Source organism: Microcaecilia unicolor, unplaced genomic scaffold (genome assembly GCF_901765095.1).
Source record: "Microcaecilia unicolor unplaced genomic scaffold, aMicUni1.1, whole genome shotgun sequence".
Classification (NCBI taxonomy): domain Eukaryota; kingdom Metazoa; phylum Chordata; class Amphibia; order Gymnophiona; family Siphonopidae; genus Microcaecilia; species Microcaecilia unicolor.
Genome location: NW_021963237.1, coordinates 86,424 through 102,055, shown reverse-complemented (window position 1 = coordinate 102,055; position 15,632 = coordinate 86,424). Strand labels below are relative to the sequence as shown.

Below are 15,632 nucleotides of genomic sequence, written 5' to 3'. Positions count from 1 at the left end.
TTCCCTTTATCTTGCTGGTGAACTGTGCCGTACTTTTGATGATACGTTGGGTAATCCGTCTGTTTCGCTAAGGATCTCGCTTTCCTTTACATTGGAAACTTCTCTTCTTTCCCTCTGATTCTTATCTTCTGCTGATTCAATAGAACTTGTCTCATTATCAACGTTTGACCGTTAGCTAAGCAAGCTTGTCAAGGCCCTACGCGTTTCGCTTGTAGCCTCATCAGGGGCATCGACTATAAACAAAAAGCATTGAAGCAGCTTGTAACTTTTTTACTCTTACATTCTTTACATTATTCTCTCATACAATAACTACATACCGCTCCGTTGTTAATAACTATTTCTGTGGCTTCTGCCAGAATGGTCCACTCGCCGGTACTCAGGAAATGGCGTCTAACTCCTCTCTCAACGACACTCATGCGCAGTAGTGTCTTATCGCTATTCGTGGATTCAAACCCCTTATATACCCATCCACTCTGCTTCCTTATTCAATCCTATAGGTGTCACTGTCCTCCATTCGTGTATCATTCATTGTTCTGCTTGCATCATTCTCTGTAATACATTGCCTCCTTTGCTCAAATCTGTCTCAATATCACAAATCTTACATCTTCTACAGTATGATTTTTTTATAAGCCAGTGTTTCACTAATGGGGCTTCTACTTTTTGCAGTCTTATATTACTGAGATGTCGAGCAAATCTATGCTTCACTTTTTTAATAGTTTGACCTATGTAAAATAAGTCTCAAGGACACTTTATAGCATATATTACAAAAGCAAACTCACAATTAGTTCTTGATTGTAGCTGAAATCTCGTAGGTCTCTTTTGGTTAGGAATATCTATCTACTGTGTCTCGATTGCATATGTCCAGTAAGTGCACCCCTTGCATCTAAAGTGACCCATCTGATCCTTATCGCCTGTTCATTTACAGTGTTTTAATTTTTCTCCTAAATTTTGCCCTGTTCGATAGGAGAATCTAGGGGATTCTCTAAATACTGGGTGTATTCCCAGCATAGTTCGATGTCCGCGTATTATTTGCTGGAGAGAGATTTGCATACAATGGAGCCACTCCATACGTATTCATTGTGGATATCCTGGAAAACTGACCGGCTTAGTGTGTCCCGAGGACTGGCTTGAGAACCCCTGATCTAAAGAAAAGAAGGAGCCTACTAAAATAAGCTTATAATAGACACTATAACCAGCACCTAGTGGGCACACAGTTATAGGATTACCCTCCTATAGTCCAGGCAGGTTTTAAAGATTCATTTTCTTTGTTTTATACATGCATAAGGCTTTTAAAATTATCCTACCGTAGACATTTTTAAGCTAGTCAAATAAAAAGGTATTGCCTTATTACTGTATATTGAACTTTAAGAGTATGAATATGTATCTCTTCTGATATGTTTCAAAGAGTCCTGAATCAATATCTAATTTACAGTTCAAATCTCAGAGCTCTTTGTACGGCTCACTCTTTTGCACAAATGTCATTATGTTTCAGAGTTTGTTAAACTATCAAGTGATGCGAGGCATAAAACCAGAGCTCATATTGGGTCTGACACACAGAGCTAATGGAATACAAGCCAAAGCACTAACTTCCCCATGGTGGGCAGCAAGCTTGTTTTTCCCCTGAAAATTAGACCGAGCACAGCATCTATCAAACATGTGTCACTTTCCAATTCCTGCAATCAAAGCACTAAAGAACTGTTTGTTTTCTCAGCTAGTCAGTAAATTGTCCATAGCGGGGAAACAAAGATCCAGGCAGATACAGCTTCCATTCTGTTCTGTGCCCGCTGTGCCCTGTCAGATTCCTCATTACAGTATATCCCAATGTGTTAGGTAGGAGCTTAGCACATCAATGCTGCCATGTACACGCAGCAGGCAGTTTTTTACATTAAACGCACTGGAATTGCAACTAGGGATGTGCAGTCACTGGAAACACGTAGTAGCATGGAGGTGTTTATTCGATATGACGTCCAAATCCGATTTTGTACGTTTTGCTAAAAACATGCAAATATCCAGTGTTAAACATAGCAATTTTTAAACCAGAAAAAGTCTCTCTTTTTGCTTCAAAAATCGCTATAGTTTAGACGTATTTGTGCTCAGTGCATATTTCTTGAAGGACCATTTTCTAGAAAAAAATAAACAACCAAGAGAAAAGCACACAAAAACGAGCCACTGGGTTGTCTGGAGGCCAGCATGGCCTACATAGAGGGGCATAATTGAATGGAAACGCCTATCTCCATGGGCGTTGATCTCCGAGAACGGGTCCGTGAAGGGGTGGGCCGAACTGTATTTTCGAAAAAAATAGACGTCCATGTTTTATTCGCCAAGTTGTGAGCTGGGCGTTTTTGCTTTTCAGCGATAATGGAAAATGAAATCGCCCAGCTCAAAAGCGAATAAATCCAAGGCATTTGTTCGTGGGAGGGGCCAGGAGTCGTAGTGCACTGGTCCCCCTAACATGCCAGGACACCAACCGGGCACCCTAGGGGGCACTTTTACAAAAACAAAAAAAAAGGTAAAGGAGCTCCCAGGTGCATAGCACCCTTCCCTTGTGTGTTGAGCCCCCCAAATCCCCCTCAAAACCCACTGCCCACAAGTCTACACCATTACTATAGCCCTAAGGGGTGAAGGGAGGCACCTACATGTGGGTACAGTGGGTTTGGGGGGGGGGGGGGTTGGACGACTAAGCATTAAGCAGCACAATTGTAACAGGTAGGGGGGGATGGGCCTGGGTCCACCTGTCTGAAGTCCACTGCACCCTCTAATAACTGCTCCAGTGACCTGCATACTGCTGCCAGGGAGGTGGGTATGACATTTGAGGGTGAAAATAAAAAGTTGTGAATCATCATTTTTTGTGGTGGGAGGGGGTTTGTGACCACTGGGGGAGTCAGGGGAGGTCATCCCCGATTCCCTCCAGTGGTCATCTGGTCATTTAGGGCACTTTTTGGGGCCTTATTCGTGGAAAAACAGGGTCCAGGAAAAGTGCCCTAAATTCTCGCTATTTTTTTTCCATTATCGGCGAAAGGCGCCCATCTCTGATCGCCCGATAACCACGCCCCAGTTCCGCCTTCACCACGCCTTTGACACGCCCCCATCAACTTTGTCCGCATCCGCGACGGAGTGCAGTTGAAATCGTCCAAGGTCGGCTTTCGATTATAGCGTGTTATTCGTTTTTGTGAGATAAACGTCCATCTCCCGATTTAGGTCGGAACTTGGGCGTTTTTCTCGTTCGATTATAAGCAGGATAGACATCTCAGCAGAGCAGTGGGGCACCCTAGGGGGTACTGCAGGGGACTTCACATAAAAGCCGCCAGGTACACATCATACCATACTCTCCTTCTGTTGTATGGCGAACCCTCCAGGAACAGCAAAAAAGTACTGTACTCCACTATACACCACTATAATAGCCCTTGAGCCTGGAGGTGTCACCTATATGTAGGTACAGTAGATAATTTGTGGTTTTTCGAAGGCTCACAACTTACACCACAAGTGTACAAGTTAGATGGGATATGGAACCGGGTCCCTTTCTCTACAATCCTCTGTACTGACCACTAGCCTACTGCTGGGATCAGCTTGCTGCTGTAATAGGAATGGCAATAGCATCTGCAGCTGTCATTGAGCATGGTATTTACTGACATTGTCATATCCTAGGGGGGTAAGAGAGGGGGTCAGTAGCCTGGGGGATTAAGGGGGTCATGCCTTAATCCCTCCATTGGTCAGTTAGGGCACCTTTTTGCGACTTAGTCATGATTGAAACAGATCTAGATAAAAATGCCCCAATTTTTGCCCAAAATATGCCCCCCATTGCAATTTACCAGTTGCTGATAAAAAGTCTCAAATATGAGTTTTGAAAATTGCCACTTAGACGTTTTTGCCTTTTTGTGCCGTTTTTGAGATGTTTTTCTCTTTTGAAAATGAACACCATTGTAAATATCGGCAAATAAAGACCTACACATTTCATCCAGTCTGCCCAACAAAGTGTCAGAGCTGCATCTGACACCCTGCACAGGTTCCACTTCATAATTAAACACTGTTAGAATTCATCTCTAGCTCTCTCTGCCAACTTTGGGGCACAGACCATAGGAAATGTCAATGAGATATCCCATGTCAATTTCAGGTCATTGGCAAATAAAAATGAGCAGAAAAACACTATATATATATTTTTTTTTTTGGGGGGGGGGTTCCTGTGTGCCATCGATAGTACATATAAAGTATCACACACCATGTAAATGAGTTTATCTTGTTGGGCAGACTGGATGGACCATACAGGTCTTTATCTGCCATCATTTACTATGTTACTATATGCTATGTTACTATGTTACACATTCTTTCCCACAGAATGAAAAATATGAAAAAAAAATTCCCAGAAACAACACAGGAAATGACATGAAACAAAAAGGTTCTGATTACACAGCCCTATCTGCAGCAAGGTCACAGTCTATTATGGCTGCCTCCCTTTAAAGGGCTCAGAAGAACAATACAATTAACCTAGGCGAGCGTGGACACTCATTTTAAATAGCCAAAGCAAGGCTTCATTATCCTCAAAATCAGCTTCCTCTTCTCTTCCTAGATTGTCGTCCTACTGTCTACTGTCTCACAATTCACTTATTCTGATACTACTGAGTGTAAAGTGAAAGTATTTCCCTTCTTTCTTTCCAAAACTCCAACCAAAGAGTTTCCAAGTAACAGTGTGTATGGCTGCTGGAAGGACTGTAGAAACTGCACAGCAAGTATGAGTGTATGATAAACATGATATGAATCAGAACCAGCCTTTATATATTTTTCTCTTTTTTTAATCAGAATATTTACTGTGCAAGTTGATGAAGACAAAGGACAAACACAGAGGATGTCAGGGGACCAGTCGATCTCTGTAAAGAAGCTCTTTGTGGGAGGTGTTACACCTGACTTCCATTCGCCCTTCCTCAGGAACATACCCTCTTTCGAGGGCTGCATATGGAATCTTGTCATTAACACTGTGTAAGTTTTCTTATAACTAAAATACACAGTGTGGGGGTTTTTTCTAGCAAAAACAGTTCCGGTACTCAAATGCCAGGCCACCTTTCAGGGGTGGGGTGATCACTGAGAGACCCAACCCACAATAGCCAGGCCTCCTGCAACTAGTCACAGAATCTATGACAAGGCAGAACTGGTGTGCAGAGTCTGAGCTCTTTCATTAACAAACTCAGGGACCACTGGTCAATTTTAGCAGACATTGGAAAAGGTGCTGGTACCCCCAGGTACCCCTCATAAAAAGCCCTGAAAATACATATCTGTTAGTAAATGGATCTAAGATTTACATACAGAAAGCAATGATATATTCAATGTGTTTTCACTAGCAAAAAAGGTGCTGGTACTCAAGTGTCAGTCTATCCTTCAGGGGTGGGGTGATCACTGAAGGAACCACCTCAAAATAGCCAGGCACCTGCAAGCAGCCACAGAATTATGAAAAGGAGATATTGGTATGAAAAGCCTGGGATCTTTCATTAATACTTGGTGGCAATAGGTTAATTTTAGCATGTAATAGGAAAGGCGATGGTACTCAGTACCCCTGAGTACCCCATTAAAAAAAGTCCCAGATATATTCATCTTTACAAGTGTCTCTACTTTGTCCACAATGCTGAGAAAAAAGTTTGTGAACTTTCTAGGGTGCTCAGTATGTTAGCACAATTTATGCTCAGACCATGATTAGGTTCTAATGTAGACCCTGATAAGATGCAAAGTATATTCCCTTCAGGGGCCCTTTCCTTAAGAGTGTAAAGGCCTAATGTTCACTTAGTACAGGAAAATATGCTACCGAAGAATGCATATAAACGTTGCAGTATTTTGCCTGATAACTCGCAGGTTAGGTATTTTTAAAAAATATTTTGGGGAGGGGGCATGTCATGGATAGAGATAGGCATTTCCACATTATCAAGTCTAGTGCATTATGATTAACATGCACTGACTGGATAATGCAGAGTTAATGCAAGAGCATTTAGCACCTCCTAAACTGAAGGCAGTAAGTGCTTCCACATTAATTTTTTGCAGGTCCGACGTACTGGTAACATTAGTGCATGACCTGCAAATTAAAAAGAAAAGCCCTAAAACATGCCGCATTAACTGTAGGCTTAGCATGTGGGAATGTCCTGTGGTAGAACACATTAAACTTTAGTAAAAGTTAGCTCTTAAATTTATCCCTTACTTTCAGTCAAGCATAGGAGCTTAAGAGTTCTCCTCAAAAGCCACATAATCTTTGGAACTTAGAAATGCAGGCTTGCCATTATTATTATTATTATTTAGCACATTTATATCCCACTTTTTCCCACAGTTTTGCAGGCATAAAGTGGCTTACAATGTACTGATGAGGCTAACGCCAGATCAGTTGTTATACAAATACAATCAAATTAAATAGGATAGAAGGAACAGGGTAAAAAAGAAAAAGGGAAAGGTTAAAGAGTCTAAAATGGTCTGCGGCAATTCATTTGCCTAGATTTAATGAGCCTAGTGTATGAGCTCTAGTGCTGAATATTAGTGCCAGACTCTTAAATTTCTCCATCCCCTAAATCCTCCTGTTGCCACCTACTTTTGAGGCTCCTAAATTCAGCAGTTTAGTGAAATTTTCATAAAATGAATGTCAGCATTCAGCCGTCATAAATTTTTCAAGCAGCCAATTTAGGTGCCTGACTCTCAGCAAAACCCTTTGAATATTATCCTCTCCCTCCCATCCTAATGTTAAAAGAGGCAAGGTGGCCTTCTTAGATTTGCAACCAGTTTGAAACAGGGAAATGAAAACGATTGTACGCTCTATCACATGTTTCTGACTAGTCACAATATTTTGCCATCTGTGGTGTACTTTGTAGGATCTGGGGAATCTAAGGGCCCCTTTTACAAAGCTGTGGTAAAAGGGACCCTGCGGTAGTGTCGGTGTCGGTGCGTGTTTTTGCCATGCATCAAAGCCCCCTTTTGCCACAGTGATGAAGTGGAAAACTTGGTGCTTTGTAGCTTTTACTATATGAGACGTGGGGTAAGGAATAATATATTGTAGAGGAATATATTCGAGTTATTCCCCAAGTTTTCAACGTCATTACTGTGACCCCTGACGCAGGTGCTAGTCACCGAAACATGGCCCGTGTCGGGTCTTTTTGTCAAGGCTCATTCATTAAAGAACTGTGTTCCATTTTTAAAGGCCCGTGGTGCTGTTTTTTTTGTTTGGACTTTCTCAATTACTGCCAGGTAAGGCCCAGCATACAGAAATACAAAATATTTCTGTCACACCGGAAATGGTGCGCACTGGGGGTGGGATGTACCACCAGGCTCCTGCGGTAGCCCAGTGATAGTCCCAATTTGGCATGCAACAACGCTGTGGTAACTCAAACCGCGGTGTTGTAAAAGGGCTCCTAAATGAGGAGCACTTTTACTAAACTGCATTAGGTGCTAATGCTTGTCTAACAAAGGACCTCTTTCATAAAGCCATGCTAATGATTCTCACATGGCAAATGAGAAGAAGCCCATAGGAACTGAATGGGCTTCCTCTCATTTACCGCGCAGGAATCACTAGTGCAGCTTTGTAAACGAGCAAAAAATGGAGCACCACAGGACACACTCAGGTGTCCTGCAGTAACTCCGAAATTTGTGCATGTTAACCATGCATTAAATAAATTTTAGAATATTTTTGAGGGAATGCCATGGACAGAGAGTGGGCGTTCCTGTGCTAATTAGTTTTTGCATCTAACTGGGTAGTGCAGGAATATCGCAAGAGCCCTTATTGCCTACAAAATTGGTGGTGGTATGTGCTTCTGCAGTAATTTTTTAAACTGTCCATGTGCTAATGGCAACAGTAACACATGGCCATTAATGTAAAAATAGAAAATCAGCCATTTTACAGCTGTGGAAAAAATGGCCTTAGCACACTTCCAAGACCCATGTAAGGGCATGCCAAGGCCACTTTTTACTACAGCTTAGTAAAAGGGCCTGTACATTTCATATCAATAGAAAGGAATTGATTCCACAGTATATACACTGGCTTTAAATAATACTGGAAAGAGCTTCCTAATTTTCCGTGCTCCCTCCCACCCCTTCACAGCCCCATGGACTTTGCTGAGGCGGCATCCTTCAAAAATGCAGACATTGGCCATTGTCCCACTTTGGAAACTGCCAGACCCCTGCCTGAAGAGGAAGAAGATAAGAAGGTTACAGCAGCCCCTGGAGAAGCTGAAGTTATTCTACCTGCTTCTCCAACTCCTCCTACCCCAGCTCCACCTCTTGTAAGTTTTTCCTGCTTCTCCTGTGACATATACTTAGAAGTAAGCTCTGTGGCGCATTAGTTACCCATATATCCTATTCACATCACAGGAGCACTTTACAAAAATATTTGAAAATAATGTATCATATGTATTGCACAAAAATAATGGCATGCACATACTGTATGTGTATATAATGTGCATATTTGTGTATTTGCTCTGCACTCTCACACTTACAGGCTAAGAGGAGGTTCATCACTTCAATTTGTTCTGTGCTACTTTGTACGAGTTGAGAAATAAGGATCTCAAACAACATTTCTAACTTGATTACCTTATTTCTATTTACAGGTCAGCACTGAGATTTGCACCTCCAGCACATGGCTAGCAGATATTTGTAACTTCATTCTGCAAAAGCACAGATTAGATTAGTTTAAAGCCTTTAAAAAAAAAACCTTAGCACTTTAACAGGTAGGACTTGCATGAGTACACTACACCTGAACACATCTGAGTGATGGAGGCACTATTGATATATTTCCAAGCATCTTATGTTGGAGGCTAGGGCTATTCAGCTTGGAGAAGAGACGGCTGAGGGGAGACATGATAGAGGTATATAAAATAATGAGTGGAGTGGAACAGGTGGATGTGAAGCGTCTGTTCACGCTTTCCAAAAATACTAGGACTAGGGGACATGCGATGAAACTACAGTGTAGTAAATTTAAAACAAATCGGAGAAAATATTTCTTCACCCAGCGTATAATTAAACTCTGGAATTCGTTGCCGGAGAAAGTGGTGAAGGCGGTTAGCTTAGCAGAGTTTAAAAAGGGGTTGGATGGCTTCCTAAAGGACAAGTCCATAAACCGCTACTAAATGGACTGCAGAAAAATCCACAATTCCAGGAATAACATGTATAGAATGTTTGTACGTTTGGGAAGCTTGCCAGGTGCCCTTGGCCTGGATTGGCCGCTGTCATGGACAGGATGCTGTGCTCGATGGACCCTTGGTCTTTTCCCAGTGTGGCATTACTTATGAACTGAGGAAATGATACCAAAGGCAGCATAAGCATACAGAAGGGACATTCATTACTGACCATTTCCTTATAAGTATCTCACATGACAAAACATATAAGATTGCAACTCAGGAATTGGCGATATGGTCAAGACCGTCTGAATGATTTCAGTTTAGATTGAGATCATGACATTTTCATGATTTTCCCTTCCTCTCTCCCTCCCAACCACCACCACAACAACAAATCTGACTGCTTTTTAATTTTTTTTTTGGGGGGGGGGACGGGAGTGATGTAGGATTTAAAGCAATTTATATCAACATATTCACTCCCAGTCCTTGAGGACCACCAATGGATCATTTTTCAGGATATCCCTAATGAATATGCATCCTCCCCACAGAGTGAAAATATTAATCCTGTTATGATCTACTATAATCCTGCCCTATAAATAACAGTACAATACTCGTAATATGCTTTCTAATATTATCAAAAATAGTTTATTTGCTTTATTATACTTATTGAACTCTTTAATTTACAAACTCCTACTCCTGTCCAAGATTCCACGCACTACACACTCTCACACATACTGTACATACTACCCACTATTGCACTGTAGAGCAAACCTTGTTACAAAAAAATTGTAGAATTTCACATGAACAACACAATATATAATACAGCAAAAAACATGTGTACTTGCAGTGCTCAACTTGAATATGCATGGGAGATTTGCATGCCGACAACCTCCATTGTAAACAAATCTGTTTCACAGAACATCCTCTGAGCTGATAGGTGAGCTTCAAATCTCCTGCTTTAAAACTGGCCTCCCTTGGCCTCTCTGTCATTTTGTGTTTTTTGTTTTTAGTTTCTTCACTACTGTCCTTTCATTAAGGATTTAGAAGTCAATTGACTCAGAGCTCCACAATATTCTAAGTACTGCATCCTTCCCTTGTCTATCTCAGTCCTATTCCCCAGTTCAATCAGCAGAACATTCATCTCCAGACCTTCTTTCTCACACTGTCATGGTATGAGCAAAACAAAAGGTGGTTTCATACATAAATACTTTTTTCAAAAATGTTTTATAAAAATATTTAGTAAAAAAATATTAAGGTTTGTGGAATTCTCTTAAAAGGGGGGGGGGGGGGTTAATAGTGTGTACTCTATTATTTTATTTTATTTTCCCATTTTGCTCACACCTTTTTCAGTAGTAGCTCAAGGTGAGTTACATTCAGGTACACTGGATCTTTCTCTGTCCCAGGAGGGCTCACAATCTAAGTTTGTACCTGAGGCAATGGAGGGTTAAGTGACTGCCCATGATCACAAGGAGCAGCAGTGGGATTTGAACTTTGTAATCAGTATCATGCGTTTGGTTTGTAAATTTACTTAAATAATGTTTATGGGGAACTTTTACCAAGGTGTTATCGTTTTTAGCTTGCGTTAAAAATCAGATGGCGCTAAGTGCTGAGGCGCCCATAAAGGGTGTCTCAGTGTTTAGTGCCAGCTGATTTTTAACGCAAGCTAAAAATGCTAGTGCACCTTAGTAAAAGACCTCCTATATTATTATTACTACTATTATCATTACTTGAATTATTGTTAATATTTTTTGTTACATTTGTACCCTGCACTTTCCCACACATGGCAGGCTCAATGCAGCTTACATGGAGCAATGAAGGGTTAAGTGACTTGCCCAGAGTCACAAGGAGCTACCTGTGCCTGAAGTGGGAATTGAACTCAGTTCCTCAGGACCAAAGTCCACCACCCTAACCACTAGGCCACTCCTCCACTGTTGCTACTATTTGAGATTCTACATGGAATGTTGCTATTCCACTAGCAACATTCCATGTAGAAGTGGGCCCTTGCAGATCACCAATGTGGCCGCGCAGGCTTCTGTGAGTCTGACGTCCTGCACATACGTGCAGGACGTCAGACTCACAGAAACAGAAGCCTGCGCAGCCTTCTACATGGAATGTTGCTAGTGGGATAGCAACATTCCATGTAGAATCTCCAATAGTATCTATTTTATTTTTGTTACATTTGTACCCTGCGCTTTCCCACTCATGGCAGGCTCAATGCGGCTTACATGGGGCAATGGAGGGTTAAGTGACTTGCCCAGAGTTACAAGGAGCTGCCTGTGCCTGAAGTGGGGATTGAACTCAGTTCCTCAGGACCAAAGGCCACCACCCTAACCACTAGGCCGCTCCTCCACTCCAATATTATAAATCTTGCTATTATTATCCTTATCAATCTTATCAAGGCTCAAAAATACTTTATCAAAAATATTAAATACAATGATACAAAACAACTTGCACACTAATCTATTGAAATCAGTGTTCAATATATCCATCAATAACAAACCAAAAAATGTCCCTCAGATAAATATCACTTAAATGTCACACCCATAAGGATGTTGTTCAAATATCATCACAAAGGGTGTCAAATACAATAAACCTTGATAGCTTTGCTCCAACTAGTCTCACCCTCCATGGACTTCATAAGGGAGCCATATCATTTCTTCCAAGAGCTACGGAGACATCTCAAGGCAGTTGAGCGGGACTGAGCCTCGAGATGTCTATGTAGCTCTTGGAAGAAACAATATGGCTCCCTTGAGAAACCCATAGAGGGTAAAGCTGGTCGGAGCAGACCTATTGAGGTTTATTGTATTTGACACCCTTTACGATTATATTTATTTATTTATGATATTTATTTCTGAAATAGATCCAAACAGGTAACTAAGCAGTTTACAATAAATTTAAATGACATCCTTATGGGTATCATATAGTACTCAGCTTCAACTCTAACTTAATAACGATACCATGTTCAATAGGCTGGTTCAATAATACCCTTTAATTGGATCATCAGCCAAGCATATCTCGGAGGTAGTGTCGTAATCCTCATAGATCTCTTATTATATTCTTTTTTTCTAAAGTTTTTATCTTTTTCATTAATTATCAGTAAACTTAATAGCTAAATACTTAGCTTTTTTTGAGTATTACTCTTTTATTCTTCAATATGCGAGATGGAGACTCAGTTAGACCGATATGGTTCCATGTTTCACGATAAACACTGTTTCAAGGCAGTCTCCTAGAAGTCAAATCACAGAGTAAGTAATTTTCACATGATTTAAAGCATTAAACAAAGGTCTAAATATAGAGAAACTACCAGACCTATATTTTTATGGCGGATTTTCCAAAGATGGCCGCCATCTTTGGAATATCTGCCATAAAAAAATAGGTCTGGTAGTTTGTATTTTGACCTTTGTTTAATGCTTTAAATCATGTGAAAATTGCTTACTCTGTGATTTGACTTCTAGGAGACTGCCTTGAAACAGCGTTTATCGCGAAACATGGAACCATGTCGGTCTAACCGAGTCTCCATCTCGCATATTGAAGAATAAAAGAGTAATACTCAAAAAAAGCTAAGTATTTAGCTATTAAGTTTACTGATAATTAATGAAAAAGATAAAAACTTTAGAAAAAAAGAATAGAATAAGAGGAACTATGAGGATTACGACTCTACCTCCGAGATATGCTTGGCTCATTCTAGCCATTACAGAGGTAGATGCGCAGATCTGATGATCCAATTAAAGGGTATTATTGAACCAGACTATTGAACATAGTATCGTTATTAAGTTAGAGTTGAAGCTGAGTACTATATGATAATGATTTACTGCTCCCTTCACTATATAAGTGGTTATATGCCTAGTGAATATGTTTATCCTTATGGGTATGACATTTAAGTGATATTTATCTGATACTTTTTTGGATTTGTCATCATTGATGGATATATCGAACACCGATTTGAATAGATTGGCGTGCAAGTTTTTGTACCTTTTTTGTATTTTTGAGACGATATTTTTGAATAAATAATTTTATAAGACATTTTTGAAAACAGCATTTATGAATAAAACCACCTTTTGGGAGACAGCCTGAGCCCATGAGGGTTGGTGGTATTATTTCTTATTTTTTTAAATACCAGTTTTTTGTTTTCTTATGTGCAGAACAAACCCATTTGGAGACAAAGTGCCCCAGAAACTGCCACATTAAACAAGAACATAAGAATAACCATACTGTGTCAGACCAATGGTCCATCTAGTCCAGTATCCTGCTTCCAACAGTGGCCAATCCTGATCACATCCAGAGTGGCGAGCCACATATTTTCCATTCTAGATGTGGAATCTTCCACAACTCACATGAAAATATGTGGCTCGCCACTCTGGATGTAACATCATTATACACAATGATACCTCAATCAGGGGCATTAGAAGTGATTCAGGAAACTCTAGAACACTGCCAACAACCCTCGAGATTACCAACCACCTTTCTAATGGAGTTAGCTTCTCTAGTCATTAAAGAAAATTATTTTTGGCACAACGGATTTTTCAAGCAGATCAAGGGGGTGGCCATGGGGGCCACCCTAACCCCATCTGTAGCCACACTATATATGGCCCGATTTGAATCATTACTCCTTTACCCCAGTACAAATTTCCAGCCAGTTAAACTTTGAAAGAGATTCTTGGACGACATCTTTTTTCTTTGGAGTGATTCAGAAGAAACGTTGAAACAATTTGGACAGTGGATAAACCAATTGGATCCCAATTTAAGGTTTACACTAAAATATCATTTTGTTCAAATAGAATTTCTAGATGTTATGGTCAGAAAAATCGGGGAGAAGGTGATCACCACCCTATATCATAAACCTATAGAGAGAAACAACTTGCTAAGATTCAACAGTCATCATCCTTACAAACTAAAATTTAATCTGCCCATTAGCCAATATTTGAGGTGCAGAAGAATTTGCACGACATTGCAAGATTTCAAGGGTGAGGTGAGAATCCTGACAGAAAGATTTAAAGAACGGGGTTACCATAAAAAATCATTGAGGCAAGCATATTTTAGAGCCCGTTTTGCTCAAAGACCCTTACTATTACAGGACCAACAACAGCGTGAAAGTGACCATTTAACATGTATATTGCCAATTACACATTTGACAAATCGAATAGTCCAGTCTTTAAGATCACATTGGCATATCATGCAGTTACACACGGGGCTTTGAAGAACCCCCGATAATAGCATACAAAAGGGGTAAAACAATCGGTGAGATATTGACTCCCCCGAGATACTATTAAATTCAAAATTTTGCACAGATGGGATCCCAAGAAATTTGCGGGCATTGCCAATGGTGCTCTCAAGCCCTCACAGGTCGAGAATGGTCGGTTCCATACAGTTCCCATAAAAACAAAATAAAAAACCAGGTCAGCTGTGATAGCAAAAATGTAATTTATGCAATAATTTGCCCCTGTAAATTAATATATATAGGCAGAAGCGGACGTCCAATTAAATGAAGGCTCAACGAGCATAAATCTAGGATCAATACGGAAAATCTACAAGCTCCACTAGTGACCCATTGGCAACAATATTCTCACAATTGGCTAGATATAAGATGGTGAATAATTGATTCAGTACAGACAGGATGGAAGGGAGGTCATACAGACAAATTATTAAATTATCATGAACAATTTTGAATCTATACACTCAATACGGTAAGCCCCAAAGGTTTAAACACAGAATTAGAGTGGGCCACTTTTATCTAATGTTCGGTACTTAGCTCACTCGAATCCAAGCCCCCTTATTGGGCCACGTCATCTAAAATCAGACCTTTAAATTCAAAGGCAGGATGCTTAGGCGCCATCTTGGCAGACTTAATATCGTAGATCAGTCGGCATGACAGCATAGTGCCAGTAAGAGGTATGAACAACTATATATATAAAAATGATCTTGCTCCCGTTGTAAATTAATAAATCAATGAATAAATGTTTAATAGAATTGTTAATAACATGTTTATTCTTGCATTTGAAAAAATCGCTTTTGCAGTAAAACATGATTCATGTCGGAGCTATATCCCTCTGAAGCCGACATTGTCTTTTGCTGATAAAGCTAAGTAAATTTATATTAGATTGAACATTTAAGTATAAGAAGGTTAAGGGGGTGCAAAAAGAAAAAGCTACAAAAACTTTCAGGAATAAAACTTTCATTCATTAAAGATGTGAGTAAATCAAAGGGACGAGTGACGATCAGTGTGTTTTCAAACATACACCGTGAGAAATTGGTTTGTTTGAACCCCCAAACTGAGGCCTCAGTTAAGAAAAATTATACGATCAAATAGAAGATTGTAAGTAACGCAGCCATTACATTATAATATTTACATTGCTATTTTAAAATGGCATACAGTGGAACTAAACAAAATGGGGAAAATTAAGAGTGGCTCAGAAACCTTCCAATACAATGAAATTAAACAAAATACTATCTCATCCCCGTCTCCCCCCACCCCCACCCTCACATAAATACACACCACCATAATCAAAGTTCTATGACCAGTGACTCTCCAGACTCCTAAAATGGGGCAGGCTATAGCCCTGATTT

At 40.2% G+C, this 15,632-nt stretch overlaps 1 protein-coding gene across 1 annotated transcript in view; it reads left to right on the top strand.

Annotated features, from left to right (window-relative positions):
• Positions 1 to 15,632, top strand: part of LOC115459097 (laminin subunit alpha-2-like) — a gene marked incomplete at its 5' end in the record, with an annotated part of 82,354 nt that overhangs the window by 17,918 nt on the left and 48,804 nt on the right. The window contains 2 exons of the mRNA XM_030188964.1: positions 4,795 to 4,971; positions 8,057 to 8,237. Coding sequence (XP_030044824.1) covers positions 4,795 to 4,971; positions 8,057 to 8,237 — 358 coding nt within the window. The remainder of the gene's footprint in view (positions 1 to 4,794; positions 4,972 to 8,056; positions 8,238 to 15,632) is intronic.